At 45.5% G+C, this 20090-nt stretch overlaps 1 protein-coding gene and 2 long non-coding RNA genes across 7 annotated transcripts in view; 2 read left to right on the forward strand and 1 right to left on the reverse strand.

The window, feature by feature from the left end:
* Positions 1-20090, reverse strand: part of FOXN3 (forkhead box N3) — a 360583-nt gene that overhangs the window by 165938 nt on the left and 174555 nt on the right. For all 5 annotated transcript variants that reach the window (XM_090271283.1, XM_090271284.1, XM_090271286.1 and 2 more), the window contains one exon: positions 488-624. In XM_090271283.1, coding sequence (XP_090127409.1) covers positions 488-624 — 137 coding nt within the window. The remainder of the gene's footprint in view (positions 1-487; positions 625-20090) is intronic.
* On the forward strand, positions 110-7937 carry LOC150017150 (uncharacterized). The gene is made up of 3 exons (XR_016509876.1): positions 110-317; positions 4848-4993; positions 7237-7937. It is a non-coding gene; the product is annotated as an uncharacterized LOC150017150 (long non-coding RNA).
* On the forward strand, positions 8853-10295 carry LOC150017151 (uncharacterized). The gene is made up of 2 exons (XR_016509877.1): positions 8853-9421; positions 9735-10295. It is a non-coding gene; the product is annotated as an uncharacterized LOC150017151 (long non-coding RNA).

Below are 20090 nucleotides of genomic sequence, written 5' to 3' on the forward strand. Positions count from 1 at the left end.
CCGCTGTCCTCTGCTGTTGTCTTTGAGAGGCAAACACCAAGTAACCACAACAGAATGGTCACTCGGCAGCACTGTCTACATGGAGACCAGGGTGACAACAATAGAGTCCTTCAGTGAGCACCTGTAGACACTCTGGGTCAGATGCTAGGAAGATGGAATCGCTTACTTGACTCACTCTACTTTTCTTCCAACAAACGGGGACACACTGAGACGTTACAGCTGTCAACTTTTCTTTGTAAATGTTCCTACCCAGGAAGACAATATTTCACCCACCGTGAAGCCTTCGGGAAACACATGCCTCCAAAGCAGCAAATGCGGTAAGATTTGTAAGAAATACAACAACAGATATACCTCTAATGATACTTAATTTTTCTCATTTACCTATATTTAAAGTTATGCAGTCTATTACATTAGTTTCAGCACAGGTCTCTGCCAAAATAAGACAACTTCAGGAGACAGAAAATAAAAGTAAGTCCGAACTGCTTACCTTTGATATGCCTGAGGAGAGGCGGGAGGTGTATTGAACACGTGTGGGTGTGGGTGATAAGGTGTCTTTTTCAAAGCCTGAATTAGATTCTGTCTGTACTCCGGGTCTATGCACCACAAGGACCCCTTCCCAATACTCTGCAAAGAAAATTAAAATACAAACTGATTAATACTGGAAACAGTAACTATTTTGCATGAAGTATATATACAGCTATTATAGTTACTTAACTGTAAAAGCTTCTTCAGTTATTTGTTAACCTTATGCTTGAGTTAAATACTGTAATATTATACTCTGACATCAGAACACCATAAAATGTACTTTAGTTTAATTCGTATTAAGTTTGACAGACAAAACGAACATGTTATTACCAGGTGAGACTGGCACACTAATATTGTGGTTTTCATATCCTAGGGACCAAACACATTTAGATTCCTTTAGTATTTTTCAGCGTCCACTTTGAAAAATATGGACTCTCTTCTAAAAATTCATTTAAAATGTCAGATTTCAAACACTGCAAGAAAATGGGGGTTAAGATACCCTCTGAACTCCAACTCCACTTTAAAAACCAAGAGTTGTGGTTTTAAACCCTGTTACACTGGTAACCGCTTCACCAAACCAGAAAAGTAATCCACTCCTTTTCCTCACTAACTCACAAAAGTATGACATTTAAGCTTCAAATGGAATTCTGTAACTCTTCCATGAGGAACAAAAAAACCCAGGCGGCAGCAGTAAACCTCAGCCAGCCAGCTTTTTTCTCTTTGGGATCCCTCAGTTCATAGCACTCTGCTCTGGGCCTAAGGGGGGATGAATCTTTGGTAGTCACACTTTAAAATGCAAAGTTTGTAAAACTGGTTGCATGGAATGAGGGACTTGGTGAGGCCCACTTTTGGTGGGGGGGCTCCTGGTCTGTGGACAGCATTTTATTTAAAATAAATAAATAAAAAGTCCTTCCCGCGAGGACCCCTGGAACTGGCAGCTGGCCCATGGGCAGTCACTGCTCCAGCTGCTTTCAAGTGACCGAATGTACCCAAGCTGTTTGATAAGGTCATTTGTAAATATTGACTGATTTGGAGAGAAAAGAAGTCAAATTACATAAACCCGTGCCCACCCCATGCTTCCAGCCAAGGGACTCTCCCACTTTCTGAACATTTGTACTCCAGAAAGGTTTGGAAAACAAACAAGAAAATTGTTTAACTAGTATGGGGAAAAAGTCCAAGAAAATCTCTTTGAAAAATGAGTCCTAAAATCTTTAGAGAAGCTTTAAAATTTTTTCTATTTCAGTCATTTCACCAAATCATTTACTTACAAACACTCACAGAACACATTAGAATTGTTTGCTCTCGACAACAGCAGCCAGCAGCGAAACTGCAATGAACTCTTTCCGGGGCGCTGACAACAGAGGCCGGAGCCGGCATCACCCCCATCAACCACCCCCCCGTCACCCACTCCCCGGCTCAGGCCTGACCCCAAACACAGGTCCCACTCAGGCCAAAGTTCCCAGGTTAGTTATCCCACTGTGTAAAGATACAAACTATTTCAACTTTGGAAAACTCAACATCCTTATGTGGCCTTCCAGGTATCCATTTCCCAGCCAGGAATAGCTCAGGGAGCTCATGAGACTTTCTGAGTCAAGCAGTCAGGAAGTCCGATGACCTACTGTGGACCCCCAGTTCTTTTCTTCGAAAAAGAAGCACTCGGCACACTTTTTAGAAGAAAGCCAAAAGTTAAGCAGCGGAGAGGCGTGGGGAGGAAGGGCAGACCATAACTACGAGATCTGGATGATATAAAACAAAGCAGAAAAGCCCACAATAGCCAGTCGCTCCTCAGCAGTGCGGTCCTGCCCAGACTGCCTCAGAGCTTCACAGGGAGCCAAATGGGACCCGCCTTTCTGATCCACGTGAACAGAAGGCCCCAAACTGAGGCAAGAGACAGTCAGGAGGGAGGGAATTCTGGAGGGGCCCCAGGACCAAGACAAAGGACATCAATACTGGACAGAGACCCTGTTCTAAGATCCTGGTCTAAGACTGGTTGTTCCCGCTTTCTGGAAAAGTGCCGAGTCATGGTGAATCGTGACTGCCCCTGCGCGGAAGATGCTATGTCACCTCTGCTTCATTAAATAGCGTTATAATAAATTAGTATTGTGGGACCCCTTTCCCCGGTGGCCAATCATGGGAGACTGCTTGAGCAGTAGCTTAAAAGTAATACAACTACTTGCATGTGAGCAGTAAAAGCCCACCAAAACTAACCAGGAAATATCTGCCCTATAAGAATAGAATCCCTCCAGCCCCTGAGGTCAATCTCTGTTTGGAGTTGGCCCACTCCCATGTTCTGCGGACTGTACCTATCGCTTTATAAATCTTTTCTCTCTTTCTGCTGTAAACGCTGTGTGTTCAGTTCAATTCTTTGTCCGCGATCACCAAAAACCTGGTTACCTCTGCCCACCTGTGACAAAACCAGCTACCTGGAGAGCAGGGGCCCACATGCAAAGCAAACACTTCTGCAAAGAGATTATCTCAGGCCTGGGAACCTAAGGCTGTTGTTTTTTTCAAGGTGGCTTTCAGGGTAGGGCTGCTTAATTTTATAGGGAATAAAAATAATGACAAAGAAAGGAAGGACAATTGACCCTCTCCGGGAAATAACAATAGGCCAAGAATGTGTTTTTTTTTCCTAATCCTGATCTAAGTAGTTTGTTTGTTCTACTACAATACTATTTAAATGGAAAAACCACAGATGGTGGTGGGGTGGGGGTAACACTTCATAAGGTATCAACTGATCCAGGTGCAAGAAGCAGGCGGAGTTACAGTAGAAACAAAAGTTCCCGAGCTGGACATTTCCTGTGTGGCCCTGGGCAAATCACAGTCCCACAGTCTTGGCTTCGTGTGAGGCCCAGCGATGGCATGTCGTGAAACACCTAGAACAGTGGCAGCACCTATAGGTACTTAATAAATGGTGATGACCTCATGAACATCTCCTTTCTCACAGAAAAAAAGCGGCAGCAAAGCTCGCTGAGCCACGCCCTTCAGGAACTCTGATCTGCCTTTCCCAAAGCTGTCCATCATACAAGAGGCACCTCGGTCCCACAGGGGCAGGGGGCGGGCCCTCCAGCAAGGCGACGTGGCAGGCCAGGATCGCTGCTGTTGGCCCTGGTTTAGCAAAGTCACTTCAAGGAGCTTTTCTTACTCTCTCAGATCCCCCCGTTATCCCATCAGCCTCCATCTGCCTTCTATGCGCCCCTCACTCCGCGTCTTCTCTCCTGTAACTTCTCCCTTGCTCAGGAAGCCCATTCTGGCTCAGGACAACCTGGCTGCCAGAAGTTTTCTTTTGTCCACTCTTTGCACAGTGATCAGCCGGCTGCGGTTTCACTGCAAACTTGGTCAGCACATAACCACAGTATTCATTCACTGCAGCCATCTGCCCGGGCTTTGGATCATAATGGTTCTGACATTGATTAGTCCTGCCTTTTACAGTGAGGGGGGCCTGGAAATGCTGAGAGGTTTTGTTTGGTTTTGTTTTTTACAGCCTAGACACTAATTTCACTATCTCACACTGAGAATTTCCAAAGAGCAAAAAAATAAACAAAAGAGCATCTTCAGGACACACCCATGGCAAATTGTCAATCTTGCGAATCCCTCCAATGACCTGACAGCAGAGAGCACAAGGCAGAGCCTGGAAAAGGCAGGAAAGACGTGGGCAATGGGTCTTGTTGGCAAACTTTCTCCTTGGTTTCATATCCCAGATCAGAATAGAAAGAAGGTTTACTTGAAAGCTTTTCAAATGGAAATATGCAGAGGAGAGAACGCTCAAGTTTCTTAAGCCAAGAAAAATTACATTTAATGCCCCTAACGGAGGAGAGAAGGGTGTAATCTTATTAAAGTTGTGAATATACATTTGAGAGTAAGAGCTTTTAGAAACAGAATATCTGCATCTTACCTAAACAATGTTTTTTTTTTTTAAACATAATAACTGTGGGGACCATTTTTTCATTAAATATTAAGGAATTCAAAATTACAAGGGAAGAAAGATCTTCATTCATAGATACACTTTCATCTTAAATATTTATTTAAATTTTCCACACACACATATATAGTTTGAGAAAACTAATGAGAAAAGTAGAGGAGGGAAATGAGTACAAAGGTATGAAGGAGGCCAAGTTTTTGTTTTTGTTTTTTTAATCAAAAAACACTTGGGGAATAACAGAGACTTCCCTGTTAGCAATAAAAGCATCAGTACATAAAAGGGAAAAAAAGACAAACACAAGAAGATCCTATATTGTGGAAAGAACTGATTAGTGAGAAAGGTTTTTAAAAAGAGAGAGGTAAGAATTAACAACTGAATTAAATCTTAAATCTAACTTCCACAGTAACAGTCATTTTCCTGAGAGCGCCAGACCCAGGGCTGCCCCGGCCACTCGTGAGCCTCCCGGCTCCCACGAAGCAGCACCTGCCAGAATGCCTGGCATTGGTCGGCTTTCTCTGGGTTCTCTTCACCAGGTTGTGAGTTCTGAACGTAAGTACTGTATTTTAGATAAACAATGTCTATAAACTGTGGGCCATGATACATGAATGGGTCATGCAATCAATGTAATGGGTAACAACAGCCAGCATTGTTTTCATGAAAGAGAAGAGAACCAAACAGAACAGTCTAGAATAGAAACTATCTGTAGCAAGTGACACTTTGTGAAATGTGTCGGTATGTGTACGTACATACAGGTGCATACAGGATCACAAAGCAACACACACGTCTTACTAAAACGTGTGGGAAGCAGCGGTCTAGGACAATGGTTTCCATTTTTGTTTTCTTCTTGTTACTTGGGGGTGGGGAGGCCCACTTCCAGCAATAATGGAGGACTCTCTCAGTGCCACACCCAATGTAGGCACGGGCTGTGCTTGGGAAGGGGAGAATGAGGCCGGACCCACACAAAATGAGCAGGGAAGCTGGATATGTGTTCATGGCAAATCTGAAACAATCCCTTTTGCTGTCTCTGAGATACCATTTCTGGGGGCGTTTCTAAAACCACCCACCCTCATCCAACCCCTTTTCCATATGGTGCCCAGGACAAGCCAGGCACCACGGGGAATCCATTAGTGAATACAGAACAATACAAAAAGGGAATGCCCCTCTGAAGCCTGGCTTCCAGAGGGGGAAGAAGAGAGTAAGTAAGAAACAAAATATGCCAGATCATGACAGACCGTAAAGCCTTCTGTGAAGAAAATGAAGAGTGATCAGTTAGAAGGCAGGAACTGTTATGAGCTGAGGCCTTGGTCCAGGCCAAGGTGAGCAAGGGCACAGCAGTGGAGATGGAGAAAATTTTGAAGACAACTTCAGGATGTGTATTCTGGAGAACCAGCTAGACCCGGCGATGGGCTAGAAGTGGCAGGGAAAGGAGAAGAAAAAAATAATTCTTTGGTTTGAACACTGAAGCAGATCAAAGACGGTGAGAAGGGAGAATCCAGTGCTTATTGAAACATAAGAACTTGGAGATGTTTATGTATTAAGAACAACTGATTAGGGAACTTGAAAGAGCTTGCTGGACATGGGCCACCTCTTTTCCCTCTGCGGTGCCCTTAGCGACCCCGGTCTTTATAGCAAGAGCTCATGAGCGTACGGAGGTTGGTCTGAGGCCATCTGGTGGTTCTACAGTGGGAGCTGATAAACTTCTTCTTCAAGGGTCAGAGTAAATATTTTAGATTTTGTGGGCCATATGGTCTCTGTTGCAACTACTCAGCTCTACATTGTAGCACAGAAGCGACCACAGACATGACGAACAGACGCGGCTGCGCTTACGTAACAGTTTATTTACAGAACCACAGCCCAGCCTTCACTGCCCATCCTACAGCTTCTGCACGCAACCCCGGGGTTCAGACTCAGAACTGCTGTAGTTTTAGGGGTCTAAACCCAAGAAAGGGGTCTTCTGGGACTAGGGGAGTAGGGCTGGGTCCTGTGGGATTAGGAAGAGGTGCCAATGAGGATCTAAGTCAAGGGATCCAAGGCAGGCAAGGGGGACACTTGGGGGCGGGGCTTGGGGGAAGGTAGTGGGTAGAGACAGACTGTAGTAAGTGAGTACCTCAGCAGTAAGAATAGATTATTTGTCGGGCTGCACCTGACATCAATGCCTTCCGAAACCACTGTGACTGTGCAGCTCACAGGACGCTCGGAGTCTGTGTCCTCATCTACAAATTAGGCGATGAGGCTGAATCATCCCAGAGGCCCTTAGCTCCATGCTTTGAGAATGTGTCATAACAGATTAGCATCCACGGGCCTGCATTCCTCCATCTCCTTCCGAGCTGCCCAACGCTGCCACTTTCCTGTCCTTGGCCAGTACCACACATCTGCAAAGGCAGGGAAGTCCACCACTGAGCTTTCCAAGGGTAACTCCTACTTGGCTGGCATGGACATCGGAGTCAGGGAGACCTAGGACCGAGCTGTGTGACCTTGGGCAAGTGTCCTACGTGCTCTGCATTCCAGTTTCCTCATCTGCAAAATGGGAGGGGTGTAATAATACCTGCTACATAGGATTGTTGTGAGGATTAAAGGAGATCATACTGTTCTTGGCACATGACAGAAGCTCAACGAACACTGCTCTCCTTATGATGATGATAAAAATATTAAACAGCTAGCTTTCCTTGACACCAAGCTCCAAAACATGCAGGTACTTGTCAAGTTGGGAAATGATGCATATTTCCTCTAAATAAGAACCACACGTGACTTTTTGTTTTCTGTTGTCTGACGTTGCTTTCCTGGGTCCCAAGGAAGCATTTCTTTCAGATACACGAAGACGGCAGTGGAGATGGGAGGATAAAACCGAAACGAAGCAAGACCTGGTCGCTTGAATGAAGCCAGGGTGGATAAGAGGCTTTGATAAGAGACTCTGAGAAAGCACGTGCCAGGGGTCACTTCCAGCATCAAGGCCCCCTGGGTGCCCAGGGTCCTTAGAGCTTACGGCCTGCCACCTCCTTCCCTGAGTGGAGGGCGGGAGAAGAGCCGATCCAGAGAACAACACTGGGCGGGGTGGGCAGAGCTGGGATGGGCCGAAGGAGCAGCCTTAGAGCAGAAGGTCCTGGCGCAGGGGGCGGTGGCCTCTGAGGCCACTCTCCGTCCTCTCTGGGCTCCGTGCGCTTACTCTGGAACTGGAATAAGGACCCCTCACTCAGCACTGAAAGGCACCTGTAGCTTTATAGACAGGAGGGCCTGGAGTTGCTGATTTTGGGGAGGCCTCACTAGCCAGTATAGAGGTTTTTCCAGGATCTGGAAGGCAGGCTTCAAGTCTCCTGGAAACATACGAGGTTTGTTTCACTGCAATGCCCCGGTAGTTCCCTAGGGGCGCCCGGCTGCAGCTCCCCCACGCCTGGTCCTGCCTAGTTTCTGCTCCCACAAGACTGCTACTGGCTCCTCCTCTGCTGCCCACTGGCCTCTACTAGGGGCCTCAGGCACGAGCTGCCCTAAAGGAGAAAGAGAGGGAGAGTGGGAGGGATGGGGGATGAGGGAGCGTGGGGATGGGGAAATGGGGAGGGGCGGTCCCCGCTGACCCTCTGAGCGCCCCAGGTCCTCCTGTTCCCACTGAACTGGGCGTCAGCCCACAGCCAAGGCCAGAATCCAGGCTTCAACAGGTGAAAAGCCCATTCACACTTCCAGGGCCTAACAAGAGGCCCCTGGGGCCTCATTTTAAAGCAGGTCATTCAGCACTGTAGAGAGCCAAGGGAGTGTGGGGTGCTAGGCAGGCCCCCAGCTCGCAAGGATGGGTTTTTTTCTTTAGGGTGCACAACCTCCAGAAAGGACAAACACTAAACGACTGGAAGTGACTGCGTAAGACTGGAAGTGAATGCGTAAGCTGGCCAAACGGCTACAGGACAGCTGAGGAGGGAAAAGATCCGAGGGGCACGCGGGTGTTAAAACTGTACATGCATGCACACGCCTACCCAGGCCAGCTCCTCCTGCAGGCCCATGCGATGCCCCCCACCTCCGGGCAGCCCGCCAGCCCCCACCTAGGCCTGTGCTTCTGGAATACACACCCTCCGGAGACTGTTCCCATGTACAGTGTTCCCTCACTTATCACGGGTATTATATTCTAGACACACACACACCCCCATGACAGGTGAAAATCCGCGAAGTAGGAACCCGACATTTATTTTAGTATTTATATATATATTTTAAGGCTTTATAAACCCTTCCCACACACTTATAAACCATTCCCACTCCCTTATTAACCTTTCCCACACGTTTATAAGCACTACTTATGTTCTTAAACATATTCTACACTCTTAAACCTACGTTGACTTTAACAACATACATATATAGTGCTGCAAAATCCTGCGATGGAGCAAAAAATTCGTGATAAGTTATTAAATATAGTATTTTTTAAAATCCCGCAAGAGCAAGGTCGCGATAAGTGACCCGCGATATAGAGAGGGACTGCTGTACCGCCCCTCACCTTCCCAGCAAACGCCCTGCACAGTCTCGTCCCCTCAGGGTCGCGCTCCCTGGGCCTCTCCAGAGGGTGAGCAGCAAAGGTGCCCTTGACAGGGGCCAGCAGCAACGTCAGGGCTTTCTCGGGGAGCATTCCAGAATGCGCCCCCCCACAAGGCTCCCAAGCAATAAAAGGGTCAACCAGTATGGTTCTCGTCTACACAGCTACCCTGCGGTGTTACCAAGAACAGACCACCAGTCCCTGCAGACCGGCAGTTTCTTCACCTGTATGCTAGAGGTAATACTGTCTTCTCCACCTCACGCTGGGCTTCAATGTGATAATGGACAGAGTGTACCTAACACCATCCCCAGTATCTAAAAGGCAAGCAACCAATTTAATTCTTCTCTCTGTCAAAAGAAGCCACATAAGAAGTTGGATGATGCTGGGGAAAAAAAGGAAAACAAAGAGAATAATAAAAAATTATTCTAATGAATGACCACGGCACCCTACCACAACAAAATACTTAGCGGGTGAGTGGTTCCTGAGGGCTCTTTTTGTCCTAAAATCTTGCAATTTATAGTCTAGAGACATCAGGGGGAATTTTTAAATTTTAAAAAATATTAAGAAAATGACCTGAGGAATAGCCAAGTACATGAGAGGGAGGAGGGAGAAAAAAACTGATTGCAAAGAAATTTCTTCTAGATACATCAATGTTCATTTCCCATAACAAACAGATGATTACTCCAAAAGAAAGATTTAAAAAGAAGTCACATCAGACACTTGGGATTTCCTAGCAACCGTTTGCAGTGTTTTAAATAAATGTCCCACTTTGCTCACTTACAGTTTTCTGGGGTTGGGGGTTTTTCCCCCTAAAAGTAGAAAGAGGGATGGAAAGGACGAATTCTACCCTGGCCCAGGGTGCCTCCATCAAACGCCTGTTCCGGAGGACCCCCAGCCTGTTAGCTACAGAGCCTCCGAAAACCGCAGACACGGAGGATTTCAAACTCACTCCACGATGGGTCCTCTGAACATCAGATACAGAAACCCCCTTTGCTCCTGAAATTGTCCTGCTATTATTTTATAGACATGCTCTGTAAGTTTTAGAGATGGAAATCGTGACGAGCAAGTCACTTGTGCGATATTCAGCTGCACGCGTTCTGTGAAGAGTTCACGCACCACGGCTCCTGCAGAAGCCGCTCAGCTGTCCCCGAACAGCCTGCCCTTCGCTGAGGGTCTGCGAACACGGGGCAGGAGGAGGCAGGAGGGCCAGGTGGGGAAGGGACTGCTGTGGGCATGTGGTGGCTGAACAGGTGTGTGCGTGCAAGGAAGGGTTTTAATCAACGTGGGAAGAAGAGTCAATAATTTCCATGCATTAATACCTAAATAAAACCAAAGGAGCCCTAAGACTTGCCTACCACCAAACTGATCTCTAGGAGGAACCTGGCCTGATGAAGGGGGGGGGGGGCAGTTTATCAGTTACCAGCGCTCTGTCTTTTTGTCCTTGGCTCACTGTTGACACAGTCCTGTTCTGCCTCCTTCCCTCTGCCACCCACGGGTGTGATGTCCACGGGATTGGGGACGGGGCCCCAAATCTGAAGGATGTCAACTTGGGAAGGCTGGCAGAGCTAGCAAGTGTTTGTTTGGGTTGAAATAAGTTATTTTTCTGTGCTCCCTAGACTATGGTCTCCCAACTGCCAGAGGCAGTCAAGAGCTAATGTACTAACGAGCAATAATAAAACAATCACCAAAACAACCAAAATATATTTACTTACAGATACTGTCAAAGAGGTACACTGGTGAGTTCTAATAAAGAAAAGGGAACACACACAGAGACGCATATGTACCTGCTCCTCCAAGTCTGAAGGCCAAACGATTGGCCGCATCTCTAAAGTCACTGCTCTTAACCAACTCAGATTCTCCGGAATGAGTTTCCACCCATCCGTCCTTTGGGGGCCTTTAGTAAGAAAGGGTTAATTATTCTCCCCTGTCTGAAACCTTACATTACCTCTGCAGGCTTAGAAAGAATACAGACACAGAAACATTTTTTTTAAATGTCACTCACAAAGCACACAGGAAGTGGAAGAAGCTGGGTGTTTATACACCTCTCATGCCAACCATGCTCCACCACTTCAAAGAGTTGCACAACTTAAATGAATTCAAGCCATTGCACAGTACCCTCCCCCCCACACGCACAGGATATATGGATAGATAAATAAATCCTTCATGACCATTTAAGTGCTAATAACTTTATTACAGAAACAAAGATATGCAAACTTAAAAGGTTTTATTTATCATCTGTGAAAGAGGAATATACAACAATGTGATAAAGTTGTCCAAAATGTGGATTTAATCCTTTTTCAAAATGTTTTAATAACAGTCTTAAAGCTAAAATTGCATAAGCAAATTACAGAAAGGCCACATGGTAGAATCAAAGACATATTAAATTGCCTTTTACATGCTTTTATATTAGTTCAAAAGGCAAACTGACTTAAAGCTCGTAGATATGAGAGCAGGTAAAATTCACCATTCACCATTGTCAAAAATAAAAACTCACTAATTTGAAAAGATCGAGTCCTAGTAAAGAACTTTTATAAACATACTAAATGAAGAGGGGGAAAATGACAGCCAGCTCTAGCCCTGCACTGAACTTGCCCTCTCTCCAGTACCTCTACTTTCTTGAGAGTGATTCAAATCCTACAAATGATAATGAATGCAATAATGTTTTATGGAGGGTCATAAGGCACTTGTGGGTCTGACAGGCAGAGCCACTCTTGGTTGGGTTACAACTGGCCCACCAAGTGCCACTTTATCTTCTCGTTGTCAGTAGTTACTCATCTATTTTTAAATGTCCCAATATGATCTTATCTAATTGGCACATATAATTTGATCACCTTATTTCCATAACTAAAAGCTGTTGGCCAGGTAAAAGGTACAGTTACAGGGTGTGCGTGTACTGAGCCAGAGTTCTGGCCTTTTATTTGTTTATTTTTAAATTAGGAAGACCCTCTCCCTCGGAAAACCATGCACGCGGGGTTGTTGATAATGTTTATTTTGTAAGGAGCGGCCTGTGGCCATGGGACCAACCAGTCATCCACTCTTCTTGACTGACAGCCCACAGTGGATTTGGCTGGAGGGGAGGAGGGAGTCCCTATTTGGGAATCCAGCTTTTTACCACAGTCTCTTGCTAGAGCCAACTTGAGCCCAGTCTGAAGGGGAACTAGCCTTTGCGGTGCCTTTAAATTCCAGCACAAGTGTTCCAACAGCAAAGGAGGCCCTTTCGACAAATGGTGTTTGAGCACAGCCTGGACCCCAGATGTTGTGGCATCTGCCACGGAGATAAATCTGAAGCCATCCCTGACCCGAGCGGTCAAAGCCACCATGACCAAAGGGCACTGTGAGTCTTACAGATTCCTTCTCAGTTCTGGCAGATGCCGGTCAAGATATGGACAGAGCCCACGAGAGCAAGGGGCGGGGCCAAATTTGTTGGGGGAGGGGAAGAATGTGTGAAGAAAATTCCAGAACTCACCATAGACCTTATCAAGCTCCAGGCAAACAAAGAAAGGAGAGAAGGGAGAGAGGAAAAGGGGGGTGGAGTCAGAGAAGAACTAATCCAGTGACTAACGATAAAGGGACTGAGGAAATTTTAAGTAAACAGAGTCTACCCCAAGACTAGCTGACCTGAAGCCTCGGAGCCACATGAGAGCTCGTGAAAACATCGGTGAGGCCGAAGCGACCTGATTGGGTAGCGTCTAGACTCGGCACCATAGTATCTCAGGCCACCCCCTCTTGGCTTCACACGGACTCTCCTCTAGGCCCATTTCAGAGTATTTAAAAGAATTTACATTGGTCCTCAATCTCATCATCATATCTTCCTCACAAGTTGTGTTTCTGACGTCCTGCAAAAGGTGGGAGTTACCAACCTCAGTATTTGCATACCTATCAAGCAGATTGCTGAGTTTTAGGGACAATGTGACATGTGTCATCTGGAAAGGCCAAGGCCACCGGTCACTATGGGGATCCATCAGGGCTACAAGCACAGTGACCTAGAAGATTGTTACTGGGCCACAGGGCACCTGAGACAGTTCTTCTGTTTCTGAACACTTCTCAGCTCACCTGAGAACCCCACTGCAACCCGAGGCTCAGAACACAAAGAACACTCCTCCAGGGATTCAACCAGAAGCTCCTCGGGTTGATTAATAACTGACAATTACACAAGGCGACATAAGAGCAAACACGAGGACTGCCAGAGAGAAAGTCTGCCAAGGGTTATGAGTTACCTGATTACAAGGCATAGGGGGAAAATCTCCGGCTTAACAAACACTTCACACAGCGCGTTTCATCTAACGGTGTAAAAGTACCCTCTGACCACTGTTTCATTAGTCCTGAACCAGATCTCAGTAAGGACTCCTGCAGCCGGTATTCTTGACCTCCCCTCGAGGGCGGGGTGGACCACGAGAACTCTTGTCCAGAAACGCACCCGGGTCTGTACCAACCACACTCTCAGACCGTACCACCATGATTAATTTAGGTTTCCAGAAACAGCCAGCCCTTAATTATCCACGGAAATTTTATACATAAGAAATTTCAACTCAGTATATACTGCTGAGTCACCGAGCTTAAAAGTCAGTCCAACTTGGAACTCAAGGTGGACACAGACGTAGCAGCAGAGGCGGTAACAGAAGTAACAGCAACGACCGTTAACATTTACTGAGAGCTGACCATGTGCTGAGCACTCGGCCAGCCACCTTCCGCGAGGTGTTTCATTTCATTCTCCCAACAAACGCACGAGGTAGGTCGTATTCTGACCCTACAGATAAGGAAGTCAGCATTCAGACAGGTTAAGTAACTTGCCTAAGACCAAAGGCAACCAGTCTTGACTTAGGAACTTGTAACCCTCGCCAGCAAAATGAGAGTCTGGGGCGCACACCATTACTAGGTGGGTCGTCAGCAGCCATAAAACCACATCACACATTTCCAAGTCAAATCATGAATGATTTTGGGATCACCTACTCTATTCAGTGGAGCATGCACTTTCTGATACGCACACACGCACGCTCGCACGCACTTTCTTTAATCACTCATGACAGATGAAAAAGTCAAAAGTTACTATTATTATTATGACTTCATATTTGTATTGCTGGCACATGACCACCGGCAGACAAAATATCACGTTCGTTTGTACAGCAAATTTCAAAGGGGGATCAAATATCTCAGGTGGCCCTAAACAACTCAACGAAGGAATCTGAGAAGATTAAGTCCATTTATAGGCAAGAAAATAATCTTCAACAAGATAGGGGCTTGCCCTAGATCATTATCAGCAAGAAGCAGAGCCAGGACTCGAACCTCAGTCTTGTGAGCTGCCTCCATCTTCCCACCAAACCAGTTTGCTTGCGTGAGAAGGCCCAGTCTCCTGGAAATGTTTTTAACCTACATACATAGTAAGTACTTACAGGTGTATATACAAGACAACAGAAAGAAGTGTTGGACGTTGGGTGTTTCAACTCTGCAGCTCTTCCTCAAAACAACAAGATAGTGCATATGCAACTTAGTAGCACTTTCTACCCCCACGTGGCAGCCCCAAGGACAACTTCCAGCTTGCAGGAACTCATGAATGGTAAGCTTGCTCTGCCCTTATAAGCCAAGGTGAAGCCACGTGGTAGCCCCAGGAGTCACGGGGCTGCCACAGACTCTTCCTTTGTGCAGAAGGGCTTGCAGAGAGACGTTCTGCTCAGGAAGGACAGCCCCGTTTTCCGCATTCCCAAAGGTGGCCCTGCACGGAAGGAAGGTTCTTCTTCAGGAGTGATCTCCCCAGATTTTGTACCATCTTCCAGTGGTAGGAATGAAATTAGCCAATGCTTGAAAATGAAGACAATCAGAACCTAGCTAAAGAGTGTGGGGCTCTGGTTAGGTATTGTAAATTTAAGAGAGATCCTTAGACTTAAAAAAAAACCAAAAACCTCCCATCATGATCCACCTGACCACAGGGAACCCCGCTCTTTTCCCACATGTACCTGCATGAGATATTCAGGGCAGTAGGAACTGCCGCATTCATGTCATCGTCCCCATTCTATTGTTTGTGACTGCACTGGACGAATCCACCCATCCTACCTCGTGTGAGTGGGCTGGACGTACCCACTCTGGTCCTGCAGAGACACCCTCCTCCCTCCTCCACTCTGCTCCCAGCCCAGGAGACTAACGCTGGTAGATGTACCCACAGGCTCCCTTGCCCACTGACTTCTAGTCTGGTTCCACCAAAGGGAGGCACCCTGAGAGAAGGGACTGTGGGAGGGGATTGAGGGTGGGTGTTCATGCCCCCAGCTCCCTCCTGGGAGTTAACTGCATCCTGCAACCAAAGCTGCGCCTCTACTGAGGGCCATAACCTCGGCTACTTTCTCCTGAACATTCCAGTACTCACTCTTTTCCTTTGTCCCTCCAGACAGAGGGGTGAGAAGTTCAAGTTCCCTGGTATAGGAAGCCATACTCTCCCGCTTCAGGGGATTGCACCATCCTTGCGGGGCTTCTTGTATCCCTGCCCACTTCCGGGAACTAGCCTTTTATTAAAGCTCCTCAGTTACTTCAGTTTGAATATGTGTGATCTGTGCTGCCAGCACAGTGACTGGCAATATAAAAACCAAATTGATCACCCTAGAATTTCACTCTTGAATCCACATACTACAAATGCACATAATCATTCCCTTGCAATCTCTTCAAGTCACAGAGGATAGTAGTAATCAGGCAGAGAGGAAAAAATAATGCCGCCAATACTTCCAAAGTAACTTCCTCTATTGCATACCTTGAAAGGGCAGAATCTGTCTTCTTAAAAAGTGAAATAAGCTTTCAAACATGAGGACTCGATTATAGCATTAAAAAAGTACGCTGTTGCTAAGAATATTCTCTGCAGAATTCCTTTGTAAGTGCATCATCACTGATTACTATTATGTTTCCCACTCACAGTAACCGCGCATAAAAGCCGCAAATAGGAGAAGTGTCACTGAAGTTTCCAGTTTCAGAAGAGCTGATCAAACTACATCTCATCTCAAACACTTCATAACGTATATAACAGCAACATGGTATGGATTCAATTATTATAACAATAACAACACTGAGTCAAAATTTCTGAGAATTTAAGACTTAAGAGTCAACCTCATCATGAAGGCCAATGGTGTTTTGTACTGGGTCAGGTTGACCTTCAGGAAATCAAAACATCAGCCCAAGTTTCAAATCTAAAAACTATGAGCTGCCTCATGGGTGGAAGGGCGGTGGAAAATCCTCAACAAATTTATAAGATATACAATTTTTAAAAACTAAAACACTGATAATATAACATGCATTGACATTCTTTCATCACCGAGGAATGATTCTAATCTAGTGGACCTACAAGGTTAAAAACAAAATTTAAAAAGGCATTTAACAAAGTAAATGCAAACCATGTGTGGCCAATATATGTTTAAAGACACCGAAAGAGGGTTTCAGAAGCCAGGGCTGCTGCGTGAGGAACAAATCTACATAGGACTTCATCGGAAGCCAAATAATCATGTGAAGGCTTATCACGGCTTTCCCACAGACTGGGCTCCAAGAGTGGGGTGTTGGTTACTTGCCCACAGTTGGAACCTGTTACTACAGATCCCTGAGTAACAGCACTTTAGAAATTTTGCAACAAGTGTTAAGAAAGGGAGCCCATAAACAATTTCTTTTCCTTGGGAAATGATGGTGAAATCCCAATACAATGGCCTTGGCCCTCTCCTTATGACTTCCCAACACAGCACAGGGCAGTTATGATTTTACGTTTGTTTTTGAGGTTATCTGAGGAACGTCCCTCTCCCCTCCTCTCCGTGAACGCAGGGACTATTTCCATTTTTGCTCATGACCCAACGCTAACAGACACAGGGGCTCAAGAGACAGTCCGGCTATTTAAACGACACCTTTGATCGTAGGTTTGAGACCTCACTAAATGGCCTTCTTCATAGAATCTTGACTCGGAACCTTAAGCTGTAGGTCACCCTTGAAAATAAAAAATTCAATCAAAAGGAGAAAAATACAATTAAAATCATGAGATGTGGCCACTTGCCCACTGGAATGGCTAAAATGGAACCCAGTGGCCATACTAAGTCAGGATGTGAAGCTCCTGGGACACTCATTCACAAATCCTGGGGGGCAGTGGAAACTATCACAGCCGCTTTAAAAACACACACACACACACAACAGCTTGGCATTCTCTTATAAAATGAAACATACACTTACCATGGGACCCAGCAATCCCACGCCTAGAAATTTATCCAAGAGACATGAACTCATATATCTGCAGAAAAGACCTGCACAAGAATATTCAGAGCAGCTTTATTCATAACTAAAAACAGCAAACAACCCAAAGACTACCAGCTAGTGACAGGATAAACAAATTATGGTATCTCCGCAAAATGGAATACTGCTCAGCAATAAAAGAGAATGCATTATTGATACACACAATATTTATGATTCTCAAAAACATTAAGCTGAGTAAAAGCAGCTAGAAATAAAAGTAGACTATTCTATGATTTCAGTCATACGAAATTTCAGGAAAGGCAAAACTAATCTATTGAGAAAGAAAATACATCAGGAGTTGCCTGAGGGTTTGGGGGAGGGAGAAGGGACTCACGCAAAGGGGCACCAGGAAACGTGTGTATGCTGAACATGTTCTGTTCCCCACTGTAGCAGTTGGTTACACAGGCATGTAGGTATGAATCAAAACACTTTCAATGGTGCAATTATTATAAATGTATTAAATTATGCCTCAATAAGATGATTTTTTTTTTTAAAGAAAAGAGCAAGCCATACATTTAAAATAAAATATTTAAAAAGCAGCCCAGGCTTGCGTGGTTTGGTTGGGCATCATTTCACAAAGCGAGCGGTCGCTGGTTTGAGTCCCGGTGAGGGCACATGCTTGCTTGCAGATTCAGTCCCCGGTCAGGGAGCGGATGAGAGGCAGCCACTTGATGTTTCTCTCGCACATCAATGTTCTTCTCCCTCTCTTTCTCCCTCCCTGAGCCTAAGGGATTGCTGGGTCCCTCCCTCCCTCCCTCCCTAAAAATAAATAGGTAAAATCTTTAAGAAGATTTTTTTAAGCAAACAAAAGGGCTAGAGAATCAAGTTGGCAACTTAACCTCACAGGGAAAAATATTCTTTCACATGGCTTTTGAACTCAATAGCAACTACATTCTAGTGAGATGTACATACAACAGACAAAATAAACTACAAAAAAAAAATACTATGTTTCCATTAGAATTAACAGGCAACAGAATTTGGAAACTATGTATTTTCCGTCTCTTGTAGAGTAAAGCGAAGAGTAACTGTGCTGACAGCATGAACAGAATTAGGAGCCCAGCAAAGAGCTATGGGTACAGAACCGAAGATGTAAAGAAAAACCCAGGGCTGTTAGACGTGAGTTGGGAAGATCAACAGAGCTCATCAATAGAACTTTTCCTTAGTTCTTTCAACTGAAAGTCCTGAAAGTGTTAACACACCAGCCCCAACCAACATTCGTAGCCTCCAGGTTCAGTTTCTCCGTACCATCCTCCAGTGAAAGGAATCCGAGATTTTTGGAGGAACAGATAGATGACTCCCTGTCTGGAAATGGAAAGTCTTAGACGAGCCCAGCACATTTCTGTGCAAGAAAAGGAAGGGAGGTCTCAAAGACTACTTCCAAAGGACATCAAGACCAACTTAACGGGGGCACCAAAACCGTGACTACAATTGATTATGAAACACTAACTAAATAAAAACCTGTGAGTCCACAGTGATAGTCACCATGAGAGATCATTATTACACCAACCTTTTTCTCTACAACACAGTTGCTCCAGTTGGAACTGTAATGTAGAACTAATGATAAAATTAGAAAAATCACCATTTTGCACCCCCCACCCCCAGGGAGGTACTTCAGGCAAGAATCATCCACAGATACACACATGGTGCCAAAACATCTCCCCACAGATTACGGGCTCGTTGCAAAGGGAAAAACATACCACCCTCGGCCAGTGTTCATACTTAGCATCACCGACAGCGAGACAGACAGCCCAGTGAGATCTGATTTGAAGAAGCACCCAGCATCGCCTGGCAGCTGTTTAAACAAGCTTGAACCTGAGCAAGCATTTGGATCTGACTTCCCGGGGACACAGAGACAAGATGAACAACATCACTGGAAAATAATCAGCCAAACTCAAGATGTGAGGCACCCCTAAACAACTGGCCTTGATCTCCTCAAAGAAAAGGAGGGGGGTCCGATCATTCCAGACTGAAGAGACAGAAGAGATAAAAACCCAGTGGCAATGCCTGTACCTTCACTAGATCCTGGTTTTAATGAAACACAAAAAAAGTTATAAAAGATGTTGAGAGACAACTGGAGAAATCTTTATATACACTGTAAGGAATTATTTTCTTGGTAGAATAATAGTGTTGAGGCTCTACAGGAGAATGTCTTTACTCCTACGAGACTCAGGCTGACATTTTAAAGGGTGAAGTGTCATGGTGCCTACCTACTACAGCTTGCTTTTAATTGGTTCATATAATCCTTACATAAAGATGAAGCAAATACACATGTTAACAATGACTGACTCTAGGTAGTAGGGTATACAGGTGGTCACTCTACTATTTCCTGCAGCTTTTCTGTAGGTTTCCATTTTTTCATAATAAAAAGTAGGAAAAGGGTGGACAATGAAGCAGTGACAGGAAAAAGAGGTGACATTTATCACCGTCAGCAGAGTCTTATTCCAGAGAACCAGTACTCTGCACAACTCTGTAGGTGTACTGAACTGTCTCCCCGACCCCACAAATTCACATATTGATGCCCTAAACCCTAGCACCTCAGAAAGTGACTTTTTTTGGAGACAGGATCTTTACAGAAGTAATTAAGCTAAAATGAGGTCATGGGGGGGGGGGGGCGGGGGGCTCTAATCTAATATACAACTGGTGTCTTTATAAGGGAAGGAAATTTGGGCAGACGCGCAGAGGGAACACTGTGTGGAGACCCGAGGAGAAGACAACCGTCTACAAGCCAAGGGCAGAGGCCTCAGAAGAAACCAACCCACACAACACCTTGATCTCAGACTTCCAGGCTCCAGAACTATGAGAAAACAAATGTCTGTGGTTTAAGCCCCCCAGTCTGTGATACCTGCGACGGCAGCCCTGGCAGACTAACACCATAGGGAAGGCTTCCAGGACAGAGAC

Source organism: Furipterus horrens, unplaced genomic scaffold, assembly GCF_987537825.1.
Source record: "Furipterus horrens unplaced genomic scaffold, mFurHor1.1.pri manual_scaffold_3, whole genome shotgun sequence".
Lineage (NCBI taxonomy): Eukaryota > Metazoa > Chordata > Mammalia > Chiroptera > Furipteridae > Furipterus > Furipterus horrens.